We start from the raw sequence: 16,695 nt of genomic DNA, 5'->3' as shown, positions 1-16,695 counted from the left end.
TGGAGGTGCACGAGGCGCTACACGAGAGATGGGCGGAAAGATTAGAGGACCTGGAGAACAGGTCGAGGAGGAAGAATCTTCGGATTCTGGGTCTCCCTGAAGGAGTGGAGGGGGCCGATGCTGGGGCATATGTGAGCACGATGCTCAATTCGCTGATGGGAGCTAGGGCCTCTCCGAGTCCCCTGGAGCTAGATGGGGCTCATCGGGTCCTGGCGAGGAGACCCAAGGCCAACGAGCTGCCAAGGACAGTAGTGGTGAGGTTTCACTGTCTCGTGGATAGAGAGTGTGTTTTGAGGTGGGCCAAGAAAGAGCGGAGCAGCAGGTGGGAGAATACGGAGATCTGAATCTATCAGGACTGGAGTGCGGAGGTGGCAAAGAAGAGAGCTGATTTTAATCGGGCCAAGGCGGTGCTCCATCGGAAGGGGGTGAGGTTCGGAAAGCTGCAGCCAGCGCGATTGTGGGTCACATTTCAGGATCGACACCACTACTTCGAAATGCCTGAGGAGGCTTGGACCTTTATACAAACTGAAAAGTTGGACTCAAACTGAGGGACTGTGGTTGTGGGGAGATGTCGGTTGTATACAGGGTTTTAACTAAGCGTAGGGAATGTTCCACGGGTTGGGTGATGGATGGGGATGGGGGAAGAGATCTGATGGGGAGACTGTGAGAGAATGTGGGCGCCGGTGCTGGAGGGAGGGGAGGCCCGGGGCTGGCGGAATTGGGATAAGGCCGCAAAAGGAGCTGCGACAGAGGGGGCAGGGCCGGCGTAGGAAAGTGCGGGCTTTTTCCCGCGTTAGGGAAGGACGGAGCGGGGGGCTGGAGGAGCGCACTGACTGCTGGGGAGGAGAGGGAGGGGGGATTCCCACACGGGGGGGGTCAATGGGATTGCGGGGGAGGCCGGGGTCAGCAGGAGTCAGCTGACTTACGGGAGTGTTATGGGGGAGCAAAAGAGCTAGACACGGATATAGCGGGGGAAGGGGGGGGGGGATATAGGGTTGCTGCTGCATTGGCCGATGGGGAATTGGAAACAGAAGAGGTGGTCGGGTCGGGGGTCCCCTGTCTGGGGGGACTGGAGGGTGTGGGAGGCGCGGGCACAGGACTGGCCTAGAAAAGGAGATGGCTAGTCGGCGGGGGGAGGAGCCCCCCATTCCGGCTGATAACTTGGAATGTGAGGGGCCTGAATGGGCCGGTTAAGAGGGCCCGAGTGTTTGCGCACTTAAAGGGACTGAAGGCAGACGTGGTCATGCTTCATGAGACACATTTGAAGGTGGCAGACCAGGTCAGGCTGAGAAAGGGATGGGTAGGACAGGTATTCCATTCGGGGCTGGATGCAAAGAACAGAGGGGTGGCAATGCTGGTGGGGAAGCGGGTGTCGTTTGAGGCCAAGAATATTGTAGTGGACAATGGAGGTCGATACTTGATGGTGAGCGGTAGGCTGCAGGGGGCGTGGGTGGTATTGGTAAACGTATACGCCCCGAACTGGGATGATGCTGGATTTATGAAGTGCATGTTGGGGCGGATTCCGGATCTGGAGGCAGGAAGCTTGATAATGGGGGGGGGGGATTTCAACACGGTGTTGGACCCAGCATTAGATCCCTCCAGATCTAGGACGGGGAAGAGGCCGGCTGCGGCCAAGGTGCTTAGGGGGTTTATGGACCAGATGGGGGGGAGATCCGTGGAGATTTGCTAGGCCCCTGGCCAGGGAATTTTCTTTTTTTTCTCACGTACACAGAGCCTACTCCCGAATAGATTTTTTTGTTTTGAGTAGGGCGTTGATCCCGAAAGTGGAGGGGACGGAGTACTCGGCCATAGTCATCTCAGACCACGCCCCGCACTGGGTGGAGCTGTAGTTAGGAGAGGAGAGGGACCAACGTGCCCGCGGTGGCGTCTGGATGTGGGATTACTGGCGGATGAGGAGGTGTGCGGGAGGGTGCGGGGGTGCATTGAAAGGTATTTGGAGGCCAACGACAACGGGGAGGTGCAGGTGGGGGTAGTGTGGGAGACGCTGAAGGCGGTGGTCAGGGGAGAGTTAATCTCCATCAGGGCTCACAGGGAGAAGAGAGAGGGCAGGGAAAGGGAGAGGTTAGTGGGGGAGATCCTAAGGGTAGATAGGAGATATGCAGAGGCCCCTGAGGAGGGACTACTTAGGGAGCGACGAAGTCTCCAGACGGAATTCGACCTGTTGACCACAGGGAAGGCAGAGGCACAGTGGAGGAAAGCACAGGGGGCGACGTACGAGTATGGGGAGAAGGCGAGCCAGATACTGGCACATCAGCTCCGTAAGAGGATAAGAGGACGGCAGCAAGGGAGATAGGTGGAGTCAAGGATAGCAGGGGAACTACGGTGCGGTGTGCGGTGAAAGTAAATGAGGCATTTAAGGACTTTTATGAGGAGCTGTACAGATCTCAGCCCCCAGTGGGGGAAGAGGGGATGCGACGATTTCTAGATCAACTGAGGTTCCCGAGGGTGGAGGAGTAGGAGGTGGCTGGTTTGGGGGCGCCAATTGGGCTGGAGGAGCTGGTTTAAGGACTGGGGAGCATGCAGGCGGGGAAGGCCCCGGGGCCAGATGGGTTCCCGGTTGAGTTTTACAGGACGTATCCAGACCTGTTAGCCCCGTTGCTAGTGAGGACTTTCAATGAGGCAAGGGAGGGGGGGGACCCTGCCCCCGACAATGTCCGGGGCGCTGATCTCTCTGATCCTGAAGCGGGACAAGGACCCACTGCAATGTGGGTCGTATAGACCGATCTCGCTCCTCAATGTGGATGCTAAGTTGCTGGCAAAAGTGCTGGCTACGAGAATTGAGGACTGTGTCCCGGGGGCGATTCATGAGGACCAGACGGGATTTGTAAAGGGCAGGCAGCTAAACACCAATGTGCAGAGGCTCCTAAACGTGATTATGATGCCATCAGTGGAGGGAGAGGCGGAGATAGTGGCAGCTATGGACGCGGAGAAGGCCTTTGACCGGGTGGAGTGGGAGTATCTCTGGGAAGTGTTGCGGAGGTTTGGGTTTGGGGAGGGGTTTATCAGTTGGGTTAAGCTCCTATATAGAGCCCCGGTGGCGAGTGTGGCTACGAATCGGCGGAGGTCGGAGTATTTTCGGCTGTATCGAGGGACGAGGCAGGGGTGCCCCTGTCCCCCCTGTTGTTTGCATTAGCAATTGAGCCTTTGGCCATGGCATTAAGGGAGTCCAGGAACTGGAGGGGGGTGGTCCGAGGGGGAGAGGGGCATCGAGTGTCGTTGTATGCGGACGACCTGTTGCTGTATGTGGCAGATCCAGTGGAGGGGATGGTGGAGGTTATGCGGATCCCTAAGGGAGTTTGGGGACTTCTCGAGCTATAAGCTCAATGTAGGGAAAAGTGAGCTCTTTGTGGGGCATCCAGGGGACCAGGAAAGAGGGATAGACGACCTACCGTTGAGGAGGGCGGAAAGGAGCTTTCGGTACTTGGGGATCCAGGTAGCTAGGAGCTGGGGGGCCCTGCACAAACTTAATTTGACGCAGCTGGTGGAGCAGATGGAGGAGGACTTCAAAAGATGAGATGCGTTGCCACTCTCGCTAACGGGCAGGGTACAATCGATTAAAATGATGGTCCTCCAAAGGTATCTGTTTGTGTTCCAGTGCCTTCCTATTATGATTACCAAGGCCTTTTTTAAGCGGGTAGGTAGGAGCATCATGGGTTTTGTGTGGGCAAACAAGACCCCGAGGGTAAGGAGGGGATTTCTGGAGCATAGTAGGGACAGAGGAGGGCTGGCGTTGCCGAATCTGGGTGGCTATTATTGGGCAGCCAACGTAGCGATGATCCGTAAGTGGGTAATAGAGGGAGAGGGGGCGGCATAGAAGAGGTTGGAGATGGCGTCCTGCAAAGGAACGAGCCTGAGGGCGCTGGTGACGGCACCGCTGCCGCTCTCGCCGACAAGGTACACCACGGGTCCGGTGGTGGCGGCAACGCTAAAGATCTGGGTGCAGTGGAGACGACATGGGGTGAGACGGGAGCCTCGGTGTGGTCCCCGATCCGGGAGAACCACCGGTTCGTCCCAGGGAGGATGGACGGGGGGTTTCGAAGCTGGCATCGGGCAGGGATCAGATGGATGGGGGATCTGTTTATAGATGGGACGTTTGCGAGCCTAGGGGCGCTGGAGGAGAAGTTCAGGTTACCCCCGGGAAATGCGTTCAGGTATATGCAAGTGAGGGCGTTTGTGAGGCGGCTGGTGGGGGAATTCCAGTTGCTCCCGGCACAGAGGATTCAGGACAGGGTGATTTCGGGTGTATGGGTCGGAGAAGGCAAGGTTTCGGCGATATATCAGGAGATGAAAGAAGAGGGGGAGGCTTTGGTAGAGGAGCTGAAGGGCAAGTGGGAGGAGGACTTGGGGGAGGAGATTGAAGAGGGTCTGTGGGCGGATGCCCTGAGTAGGGTTAATTCGTCTTCCTCATGTGCCAGGTTCAGCCTGATACAGTTTAAGGTTTTTCACAGAGCGCATATGACAGGGGCGAGGTGGAGTAGGTTCTTTGGGGTGGAGGACAGATGTGGGAGGTGCTCGGGAAGCCCGGCGAATCACGTCCACATGTTTTGGTCGTGCCCGGCACTGGATAGGTTCTGGAGGGGTTTCGCGAGGACTATGTCCAAGGTGGTGAAAATCCAGCTCAAACCAAGTTGGGGGCTGGCATTATTTGGGGTGGCGGACGAGCCGGAAGTGCAGGAGGTGATAGAGGCCGGTATTCTGGCCTTTGCGTCCCTGGTAGCCCGGCGGAGGATCTTGCTCATGTGGAAAGATGTGACGCCCCCCAGTGTGGAAGCCTGGATAAATGACATGGCAGGGTTCATTAAGCTGGAGAGAATAAAGTTTGCCTTGAGAGGGTCTGCGCAGGGGTTCTTCAGGCGGTGGCAACCGTTCCTAGACTATCTCGCGGAGCGCTAGAATGAGGTCGGTCAGCAGCAACCGGGGGGGGGTTTCCCATGGGGTACTTGTAAAAAGCATATGGGAGGGTTAATATGTGCGGGAGAAACCGATTGTATAAGTTCTGTATTATGTTTGATTGATATGTTTATGTTTTGCTCTGTTCTTTTCTCTTTTTCTTTTCTGTTACGGGGAGGTTTAATTGGTTGAAAAGTTTTGTTGGAAAAACTTTGAATAAACATTTTTTTTTTAAAAAGAAGTCTGATACCATCCAAGACAAAGTAGCCCTCTTGACTGACACCACATCCACCACCTTCAACATTCACTGCCTCCTCCACCAACACACAGTGGCAGCAGTGCATACCACTTACAAGATGCACTGTAACAACTCATCAAGGTTCCTTCGACAGCACCTTCCAAACCCACAACCTATGTCCTCGAGAATGACGAGGGTAGCAGATACGTGGGAACGCCACAACTTGCAAGTTCCCCTCCAAGCCACACACCATCCTAATTTGGAACTGCAGTGCCGTCCCTTCACCGTCACTGAGACAAAACCCGTGAACTTCCTACCTGACAGCACTGTGGGCCTTCCTACACCGCATGGACTGCAGCAGTTCACGGCGGAAGCTCATTATCTTCTTCTCGAGGGCTTTTAGGTATGGGCAACAAATGTTGACCTAGCCAGCAACACCCACATCCCCTGAACAAAATTTTAAAAATCACATGGAAGACTTCTGGTTGCAGCTATGCGGAGCTAAGTCGCACATTCAGTAGCTCCCGCTAAAAACTGTTTTTGGGCTCTTTTCAGGGCCCCCAACGGAATTTTTTCGATGTTTCCCGGTGTGGGAAGGAGATTGCAATAGTTCCCCGACAGTGAATGGCTTGGACCAGGAGCGGGGCAACTAAGAAAGTGGTGGTGAACTCAAAAGAAGGTGCGAGGGAAAAAGAGCAAAATGGCAGCGGGCGGGGACCAGGCAGCGTGGATGCAGTGGGTGCAGGAGCAGCAGGAGGTTATCCAGCGCTGCTTCAGGGAGATCAAAGCGGACATGCTGGAGCCAATGAAGGCTTCTATCGACAAGCTGCTGTAGACCCAGACGGCCCAGGGGGTGGCGATCCGTGAGGTCCGACAAAAGATCTTCGACAACGAGGACGAGATCTTAGACCTTGCGGTAAAGGTGGAGGTGCACGAGACGCTCCACAAGAAATGGCAGGAACGGTTCGAGGAGATGGAGAATCAGTCGAGGTGGAAGAATTTGCAGATTCTGGGCCTCCCGGAGGGGCTGGAGGGGTCTGACTGGGGGCCTATGTGGTCACCATGTTGAAGGGGTGGGTAGGTCAGGTGTTTCATTCGAGGCTGGATGCCAAAAATCGGGGAGGTGGCGATCTTGGTGAGAAAGAGGGTGTTGTTCGAGGCGCGAGCATTGTGACAGACAATGGTGGCAGGTACGTAATGGTAAGTGGTAAGCTGCAAGGGGAGAGGGTGGTGCTGGTCAATGTGTATGTCCCGAACTGGGACGATGCGGGTTTTATGCAGCGCATGTTGGGTCGGATCCCGGACTTGGAAGTGGGGGGCCTGATAATGGAGGGGGGAGGACTTTAACACGGTGTTGGATCCGGCACTGGATCGCTCCAGGTCTAGGACGGGTAGGAAGCCGGCGGCGGTTAAGGTGCTGAGGTTTTTTTTTGACCAGATGGGAGGGGTGGACCCTTGGAGATTTGCAAGGCTGGGGGCTAGGGGATTTTCATTTTTCGCGCATGTTCATAAGGCTTATTCCCGGATCGACTTTTTTATTATGAGTAGGGCGCTGTTAGCGAGAGTAGAGGATACCGAGTACTCGGCGATAGCCATTTCGGATCACGCCCCGCATTGGGTAGACCTAGAGCTGGGGGAGGAGAGGGACCAGCGCCCGTTGTGGCGCTTGGAGGTGGGGCTGTTGGCGGACGAGGAGGTAAGTAAGCGGGTCCGAGGAAGCATAGAAATATACCTGGAGGCCAACGATAATGGGGAGGTCCGAGTGGGGATGGTATGGGAGCGCTGAAGGCGGTGGCTAGGGGAGAGCTGATCTCCATTAGGGCCCACAAGGAGAGGAGAGAGCAGAGGGAGAGGGAGAGGCTGGTGGGGAGATGGTGAGGGTAGACAGGAGGTATGCGGAGGTGCCCGAGGAGGGACTGTTGAGGAAGAGGCGTAGCCTCCATGCCGAATTCGACCTGTTGACCACCAGGGAGGCGGAGGTGCAGTGGAGGAAGGCCCAGGGGGCGATTTATGAGTATGGGGAAAAGGAAAGTCGGATGCTGGCGCATCAGCTTCGGAAGCTGGACGCAGCTAGGGAGATCGGGGGAGTTAAGGATAGGGGAGGGAGTGTGGAGCGGAGTGGGGTTGGCATCAATGGGGTCTTCAGGGACTTTTATAAGGAATTGTATCGGTCCGAGCCCCCACTGGAGGGAGGGAGGGATGGGCCGCTTTCTGGACCATCTGAGGTTTCCGAAGGTGGAGGAGGGACTGGTGGCGGGATTGGGGGCCCCGATTGGACTGGAGGAGCTGGTCAAAGGGATAGGGAGCATGCAGGCGGGGAAGGCACCGGGTCCGGACGGTTTCCCGGTCGAATTCTACAAGAAATATGTGGACCTGTTGGGCCCGTTGCTAGTTAGGACCTTCAATGAGGCAAGGGAGAGGGGGGCTTTGCCCCTGACGATGTCCCGGGCACTGATCTCCTTGATCCTGAAGCGGGACAAGGATCCCCTGCAGTGTGGGTCCTACAGGCCGATTTCATTGTTAAATGTAGATGCCAAGGTGCTGGTGAAGGTCTTAGCCACGAGAATTGAGGATTGTGTGCCACAGGTGATCCACGAAGACCAGACGGGGTTCGTGAAGGGGAGGCAGTTGAACGCGAATGTGCAGAGGCTCCTGAACATTATTATGATGCCGGCGAGGGAGGGGGAGGCGGAGATAGTGGTGGCAATGGACGCTGAGAAGGCCTTCGATAGGGTAGAATGGGGGTACTTGTGGGAGGTGCTGAAGAGGTTTGGGTTTGGGGAGGGGTTTGTCAGGTGGGTTAGGTGGGTTACGAGGTCCCGATGGCGAGTGTGGCCACAAACAAGAGGAGGTCTGAGTACTTTTGGTTGCATCGAGGGACGAGGCAGGGGTGTCCCCTGTCCTCCCCTGCTCTTCGCACTGGCGATTGAACCCCTGGCTATGGCACTGAGGGAGTCGAGGAACTGGAGGGGGTTGGTGCAGGGTGGGGAGGAGCATAGGGTGTCGCTCTATGGGGACGACCTGCTGCGATATGTGGCGGACCCGGTGGGGGGAATGCTGGAGGTAATGAGGATCCTCAGGGAGTTCGGGGATTTCTCAGGGTACAAGCTCAACATGGGGAAGAGCGAGTTGTTCGTGGTTCACCCAGGGGACCAGGAGAGGGGGATTGGCGAGCTCCCACTGAAAAGGGCGGAGAGGAGCTTCAGGTATTTGGGGGTCCAGGTGGCCAGGAGCTGGGGGGCCCTGCATAGACTTAATTTCACGAGGCTGGTTGAGCAAATGGAGGTGGAGTTCAAGAGGTGGGACGCGTTGCTGCTGACCCTGGCGGGTAGGGTGCAGTCAGTTAAGATGACGGTGCTCCCAAGGTTTTAGTTCCTGTTCCAGTGCCTCCCCATGTTTATCCCGAAGGCCTTCTTTAGACAGGTCAACAGGAGCATAACGGGGTTTGTGTGGGCGCGAGGGACTCCGAGGGTGAGAAGGGTGTTCCTGGAGCGGAGTAGGGATTGGGGGGGGGGGGGGTGCTGGCACTGTCCAACCTCTGTGGGTACTACTGGGCCGCCAATGCGGCGATGGTGCGCAAGTGGGTGATGGAGGGGGTGGGGGCTGCATGGAAGAGGCTGGAGACGGCGTCTTGTGAGGGTACGAGTCTGGAGGCGCTGGCAACGGCGCCGCTGCCGCTCCCTCCAATGAGGTATACCACGAGCCCGGTAGTGGCGGCTACCCTCAAAATCTGGGGGCAGTGGAGGCGGCACAGGGGTGGAGTTGGGGCCTCGGTGTGGACCCCAATACAGGGGAACCACCATTTTGTCCCATGGAGAATAGACGGAGGGTTTTCGGGGTGGCACAGGGCAGGGATAAGGTTGGGGGACCTGTTTGTGGACGGGAAGTTCGCGAGCTTGGGTGAGCTGGAGGAGAAGTATGGGCTCCCCCTGGGGAACACCTTTAGATATTTACAGGTAAGGGCGTTTGCCAGGCAGCAAGTGGTGGAATTCCCGCGGCTGCTGCCACGCACAGTACAGGACAGGGTGCTCTCGTGGGGTTGGGTTGGAGTGGGGAATATCTCGTAAACTTACCAGGCGATGCAGGAGGAGGAGGAGGCCTCGGTGGTGGAGTTGAAAGGTAAGTGGGAGGAGGAGTTGGGAGAGGAGATCGAAGAGGGGACGTGGGCAGATGCCCTAGGGAGGGTGAACTCTTCCTCTTCGTGCGCGAGGCTCAGCCATACAATTTAAGGTGCTGCACAGGGCACACATGACCGTGACAAGGATGAGCCGGTTCTGTGTGGGAAGAGGACAGGTGTGTTAGGTGCTCAGGGAGCCCAGCAAATCACACCCATATGTTCTGGGCATGCCCAGCGCTGGAGGAATTTTGGAAGGGCGTAGCGAGGACGGTGTCGGGGGTGGTAGGATCCAGGGTCAAGCCGGGCAGGGGAGCCGGGAGTGCAGGAGGCGAAAGAGGCCGGTATTCTGGCCTTAGTGTCCCTGGTCGCCCGGCGAAGGATTCTTCTTCAGTGGAGAGATGCGAGGCCCCCAAGCGTGGAATCCTGGATCAACGATATGGTGAGGTTTATTAAATTGGAGGGTGAAATTCGCCTTACGGGGATCAGTACAAGGGTTCTTTAGGCGGTGGCAACCGTTCTTGGACTTCCTGGCAGAACGGTAGACAATGGTCAGCAGCAGCAGCAACTCAGGGGGGGGGGTTCTATTTTATTTTTGTTTATTTACCCTGGGGGATCTGAGGGGGTGTATACATTTGCTATGTTTGCTTTGTGTTAATTCGGGGTGTTGATTTATTATTTATGTATAGGGGGAGGGGGGCAGGGGGGTTGTTTTATTTTGTTCTGTATTTAATTCTATTGGGTTCCTTCTTCATTTTGTTGTTGATATTTTGTGAAAATCCCAATAAAAAAAATCACATGCCACAATGAGCTTTGAAAAGTTATTACAGCAAAGTAGCCATAAACATAGGAAGAGCTTCCTATTGATTTCAGTATTATCTGTTGATCTGTGTGACACAAAAAAATCGTCATTGCCCCTTCCCGTCCCTTTTTCTTCTCACCTAAATGCTACCCCCAGTTACAGGGTTAAATGATACCAGACTACATTGCTGACACTGAGTTCTCTCAAGTCGGAAGATGATAGAACCACAGTCTGAATAGAAACTGGCACCAATGCCCCCCCCCCCCCCCCCCCCCCGAGATTATTTTCATTGTGCGTAGATTGCTCATTTGAATGCACCACTATTTAAATTGTTACCCCCGACTATATCAACACGAATCTCGTGAAGAGGAGAGAAACTGAACAAAGTGTTTTCTGCAGCCGTAGTTTTGCACAGAAGGGAAATACTTAGGATTACAGAATTTTTGCAAACCAGTGTACTCTGAGAAATAGGAATCAGTTGTCTTGATCAATGTTATCCCATACAAGCAACATATTACACGTAATCTTTTACTACTCACGTTTGAAAGCTCACTGGAGAGATCCACGTCAGGTCCCAGTCTGGGAGTGTCTGATGGAGTTGGTTCTTGCACAGAAATGACAGGTATCACTTCCACCTTTACATCCTCTGACAGACAGTCTACATCTTTGTTGTTCTCAATAGCGTCTGTTTCTTGCTGCCAAGACTTGTCTTGCAAAGGCACATTATCAGGCTGTGCTGGATCTGCAGACATGTTTGCTGTGTGCTAATGTAACATAATGCTTATTAACAAGATGTTTCAATGGCTCTGCAATTATTCAAAACGCTGCTATTGATTAAAATACAAAGTTCTTTTGGCCCAACTCTCCCGAGTTAAAGCTGTACAAAGACAATTTGGATTTGCTTCCAATTAGATACTAATTAGATTAGAAGCACCTTGTAAGTAGGAGATTTTGTTGCAAACTGTAAAAGAGAAGACAGCTGTAGAGGAAAGTGCTTACATGTAAAATAATACCCCTTCATATTACCGAGCCATTTATAGTTGAGTAAGAACCCTGGTGTGGAATATATCTACATGGCAGGGTAAGTTTGTAAGCACTGGTGGAATCCTACAGCTGACCACTGGTGCATAGTTTGGTCACTCACCTTTCGGGCTGCCGAGGAAGATACATAAAGGCAAGCTGAAGGAAAATCATATGGAACAATTTGCATTTACACAGCATTTTGAGCATAAAACAGCCCAATGCACTTCACAAAGTATAAGCAAAACAAAATGGATGCAGGGCCAAAGAAGGGATGGGGGGTGGTGGTGACTGAAAGCTCAATCAAAAATTTTAAGATAGTTTTGAAGACCTTGGGCTGCTAATTACTGGATAAGTGCTCGGCCTTCCTACTTACAGCCAGAAACTTACAAACAACCCATTCTTTCAAAGGAAACACTTGAAATGGGATGTCCAAACTGCAACCTACAGGGCATATGCTGCCCCAAAGCACTCACAATGCAGTCTTGAAGCCATATTTGCCAGATTGTGCCGTTTCAATTTACTACTCACGACAGTTTGGCAAAGTGTGACAGTTTGGCAAAGACTAAACTAATGCTGTCACATAAATGTAAAATCCGAATGCCAAAACAATAATCAGAATTTATAAATAAAGGGGAGCTTTCCATGAAGCCCTGAGTCTCTACGGCAAACATCAAACGGTCCAAAAAGCTGAATGCAACAGTTGCATCAAGGAAGTAACTGGCGAAACGGAAACGCTTCTCTTGCAGACACATTCTGTTTATCAGGCTTTCACTGTAACCAGAATTCCATGCATTAGAGGTACATGACTGCAATTGAGAGTTATAACAATAAAGCTGAGGGTTAACAGTAACAACAGTGTCTTATAAAGCATAAAGTCAAAGGAAATATTGCACACTTGAGAATACTTCTGAAATCGGAGTAGCAGCTCTATAACCTAACAATTACAGTCAGTATTAAATTCAGTTCAAGACTATTAAGAGTACAAACCTGCATTGTGATTTTTTTTGGTAGCTATTATTCACTGACATCCATGGTTGAATGCTGGATTACTGTGAAATATTGATATCTAGTTTTACATTAAATTTGTGATCGTCAGGATAGGTATATTAGTGCTGAGCTATGGAACATTTTCCATCTTGAGCATCCAATGTCAGCATCATGCACTCTCAGATCATTAATTTCAACACATTCAAAATTTTAGCCCCAAGAGTGTAAATACCATTAAAATCCTCGTGTCATCCAACCATTCAGTAGCTAATGGTTGGGGGTGCCAACACATGCACTAACTCTGGAAACAAACTGTCCCTCTGAAGCAATTCACTGAGAAATGGGGAAACTTTAAGAGCCAAGAATTTAAACATTCATAATATTCGACATAAAATGTCAATTTAATACAAAAGCTTAGTCCCTTGGGCTCTTGGAATGTTTCTCATTTCTGAATTACTAATTTATGGTACATGCTAGATATAGAATTTCGCATCAGTGCCGGCTACCTCTTCATAAACTATTAGCAATCACATATCGGTCCACAACTCTGCTCTGTAAATGCCGCCACACATAAAGGATAGAAAACAAGCTGAGAGATGAAATTGGGACAAATTAGACCAAACCTGGTGTCTCTGGTGCAATTGAAACAGTATACAATACATTTGGTTACCAAGTATTCAGAGCGTTGCCCAGCGTAGAACTGAGCTGCAGATACCAAATAGTGGTGGTAAAATCACTTTCCTGAAAGGGCTGTGCTGAAAGCAATGTTTCTTTTTGGGTGGTCATTAATGTTTGTGGTGCCCCCCCGGGAATTGAGGTTACCTAATCAAAGGGGTAAAAGTAAATTGGGCAGGTGGTAAAAGACAATATTTTTTTAAAAGGCAATGCAATGTTTGAAATCCAAAATCGGAACAATGCATTTGCATCACTAAATAGTTTTTTTTAAACAAGTAACAGGGTTACAACACTGTGGAAACAAAGAATGATTTTGCAAATATGTGAAAGATTAATGTTTCTGCAGTCAGCTTTCAACTAGCAAACGGTATTTAAACTAGACTGATGTATCTCCTAATGCATTCCATTCCACCCATGTCATGTCTCCTTGCCTCAACTCCCCTGCTCCTGAAGGAGCATTTTGTTTCTGTCCACTTTTCTTCTCCACGTCTGTCTAGAATCATAGAATTTCCAGTGCAGAAGGAGGCCATTCAGCCCATCGAGTCTGCACCTGCCCTTGGGAAGAGCACCCCACCTATCCCCACACCTCCACCCTATCCCCGCACCTCCAACCTATCCCTTAACCCCAGCTAAACGTTTTGGACACTAAGGGCAATTTAACATGGCCAATCCACCTAACCTGCACATCTTTGGACGGTGGGAGGAAACCGTAGCACCCGGAGAAAACCCACGCAGGCATGGGGAGAACGTGCAGACTCCATACACACTGTGACCCAAGCCAGGAATCGAACCTGGGGTCCTGGAGCTGTGAAGCAACTGTGCTAACCACTGTGCTACCGTGCTGTCTACTAAAGTGAGGTTCAATTTCTCCCTCCTTCGGAGGATCCTCACTTGGTTTTCTGGTCCAAAAATTTGCTTCTCCCTCTCTAATCTCACCACCAAATGAAAGTTTGCGTCTCAACTTCATAATACTGCTTTTTCCTCTCACACACTCTCCTGAGTCTGGTCCCAAATTTCTCTCTCCCTCTGAGGCTCACCATTACGCTGCCAAAAACGTCCCTCATAAATTTATCTTTGCTCCCTTCTCGCATTTGTTTCTGCTGCGGACTCTCCTGAACTTGGGCCCCAGCTTCTCTTTCGCTTCATTTAAATCCGGCTCCAACAGAAGGCAAGATGTCTGAGTTTATTTAATTAATTGTTGATGTACCATCAATAACCACGAGACGAAATGGTGAACAATTGAGGCTTTATTGCGCGAGATGTTAAGCCTCCTGCAGCTGGAACCAGAATGGAGGCAGCGCAGGAGAGTGCACACTTTTATACAGAGCCTGCTGGGTGGAGCCAGCAGGCCGGGGTTTACTGTATTGACTGTAGTACAGTGGCAGTACCATAATACACGTAGTGTATAATCAGTGGTGTTTACCACAATTGTACCTGATCCTTCATTCTCTACAGTTGCTTACTCATTTAAATTAATTACTATGCAGACTTCCGACCTATTCCTCATTCTCCAAGGCCTCTTTTCGTTTATTACTTTGGCACTAGCATGTTTATTTAATTTAATTAATTAGCTAACCGTTCAACATTTTAATTACTATGCAGATCTGACTCCCCAACAGAAGGAGCAGTGTCATCACAGTTGAAAGGAATATGCAGATGATGTATTGCAAACTAGTACAGGCCTCCATCGAACAATGTGCATCACAGAGGACTAGTGTAAAAGTAAAATTATCATTAAAAATTTGTGTTATTCCTGAAACTACCCAAATTTAAAACAGTTGCCATTCGAATTCCAGAAAAATTAAACCAACTGAGCCGTGACGGGAAAAAAAAGTGGAACAAGCACTTTCACAAATAAATATCCACCTATTGTTATTCATTCTGCCTTGAAAGAAAATTATAACATTCATTCATTTCACTCAATAGCTTCACGATGATTACAGGGAAGCAAGAGTTAATACAACTTACTAAAAGCATGCAAACAATTAGCTGTCGCAAGCTTTTAAAAAAGTTTTAAACAGCTCACTGTTAACAAAATATTGCTAAAGGAGGATTTTACTAATTTAATAAAGCTAGGGCTTACCTTATGGATGTCCATAGAGGTGTCTTCATTCCTGCTGATTAATTTTTCTGGTGTATCTGTCATACTCTCAGAACTGGGGCTACTTTGTTCAAAGTTTATTTTGCTGTTTTGTGAGACTGAGAGACCATTTTCCTTATCACTGTCATCCTTCAGACTCAGGTATACAGCTTCCGAAGGCTTGGCATTGGCATTGGCTGCCATTGTGGCAGAACGCGATCGGGTAGCTCTTCCGCGCTGCACCGTTTCCCATCCTTCAGTATCTTTCCTCTCTGCAGAGAAGTGAAGAAAGGGAACAGGTTGGTAAAATGTAGTGTTCACCTTGTGACCAGTAAAACAGTTGGCACCATTGGAATGGCAGAGTTCTCGGTCTCAGCTCTACAATGGACAGAATTAACAAAATCAATTTCAGACAGTTGTTCACTGAGGTCCAAAAAGGTCACCAAGGCATTTCTCAAGTCGCCCAATCTTGCTTACGCTCTTGGCTACTGTGGCACAAGTAATCTAAAGATAGGAGGAAAATGACTGCCCTGTTGTCTTGCCTTCACTACTTGTGTCAGTCAAAAACTTTCTGGGGAAGCTTTTTTGATGGCTACATTAGTAATTATAGGATCATAGAATCTAGTGCAAAGGAGGCCATTCGGCCCAGCGAGTCTGCACCGGCCCTTGGAAAGAACACCCTACCTAAGCCCACACATCCAACCTATCCCCATAACCCCATAGGGGCTGGTTTAGCACAGTGGGCTAAATCGCTGGCTTGTAATGCAAAACACAGCCAGCAGCGCGGATTCAATTCCCGTACCAGCCTCCCCAAACTGGCGCCGGAATGTGACGACTAGGGGCTTTTCACAGTAACTTCATTGAAGCCTACTTTTGACAATAAGTGATTATTATTATAACCCAGTAACCCCACAAAACTTTTTGGACACTAAGGGCAATTTATCATGGCCAATCCACCTAACCTGCACATCTTTGAACTGTGGGAGGAAACCGGAGCACCCGGAGGAAACCCACGCAGACACGGGGAGGACGTGCAGACTCCGCACAGACAGTGACCCAAGCCGGGAATAGAACCTGGGACTCTGGAGCTGTGAAGCAACTGTTCTAACCACTGTGCTACCGTGCCGCCCATTATATTCACACAAAAACATAAATTTACAATGAAATTGGTGCTACTAAAGACTTTCCTAACCTGAAAATTTTCCATTAAATAACAGCTTAACTGTTACTGAAAATGGCGTATTTTTTTAAAAATGGTGTTGAGCATTGTTGGTCATAATTGGTCAACAGTCTGTTGGTCGAATTGATAAAGTCAACAGCCAATGTAGCACCAGAATATCTCAGGTCTGATGGTCAGCCAGGCAGCAAAAGGTAAAACACCTGACTGGCCTGTGTGTGGGATGGAGGGCAGGATCAGGCTCGGCTATGATTGTTCCCATGATTAAATAGCTTGGTATTAAAGGACAAGAATTGTAAGGCTTTACTTGAAGCCTTGTTACACACATTTGCAGGATGCAGAATGAGGGTCAAAATGTCATGGTCCTATCTCTGCCTAGAGCTCACTTTTAACAAAACAATGCACTGACAGTAAAGTACCACAATCTTTTCCCTTAATCTTCTAGATATACACTAGAAAAGCGATCAATTGTAATGGTTCCAAAGGACTACAAGTATTCAGGGAACGGGCAACAGTGCTTAAAGGAGGGAAGAAAAGTAAAGTATCAAAAATAAAATAAATTATTTAGAATTCCAAAGCGTCATATCAAGCATTGGGGATTGTACTATTTCTACAGCTGCTGCATCAACCACAGATGTTAAACAAAAGAATATCAGTTTTCATCATCACCCACAAAAGTGCTCTCAAA

At 50.4% G+C, this 16,695-nt stretch overlaps 1 protein-coding gene across 2 annotated transcripts in view; it reads right to left on the bottom strand.

Moving 5' to 3' along the window:
• The window catches only part of scaper (S-phase cyclin A-associated protein in the ER), a 464,954-nt gene that overhangs the window by 370,054 nt on the left and 78,205 nt on the right, over positions 1-16,695 (bottom strand). For both annotated transcript variants that reach the window (XM_072492784.1, XM_072492785.1), the window contains 2 exons: positions 14,834-15,102; positions 10,605-10,829 (listed from right to left, as the gene is read on the bottom strand). In XM_072492784.1, the coding sequence (XP_072348885.1) occupies positions 10,605-10,829; positions 14,834-15,102 (494 nt within the window). The remainder of the gene's footprint in view (positions 1-10,604; positions 10,830-14,833; positions 15,103-16,695) is intronic.

This window comes from Scyliorhinus torazame, chromosome 30 (genome assembly GCF_047496885.1).
Source record: "Scyliorhinus torazame isolate Kashiwa2021f chromosome 30, sScyTor2.1, whole genome shotgun sequence".
Lineage (NCBI taxonomy): Eukaryota > Metazoa > Chordata > Chondrichthyes > Carcharhiniformes > Scyliorhinidae > Scyliorhinus > Scyliorhinus torazame.
Note: the sequence above shows the minus strand (reverse complement) of the source record. Positions and strands in the feature narration are given on the sequence as shown.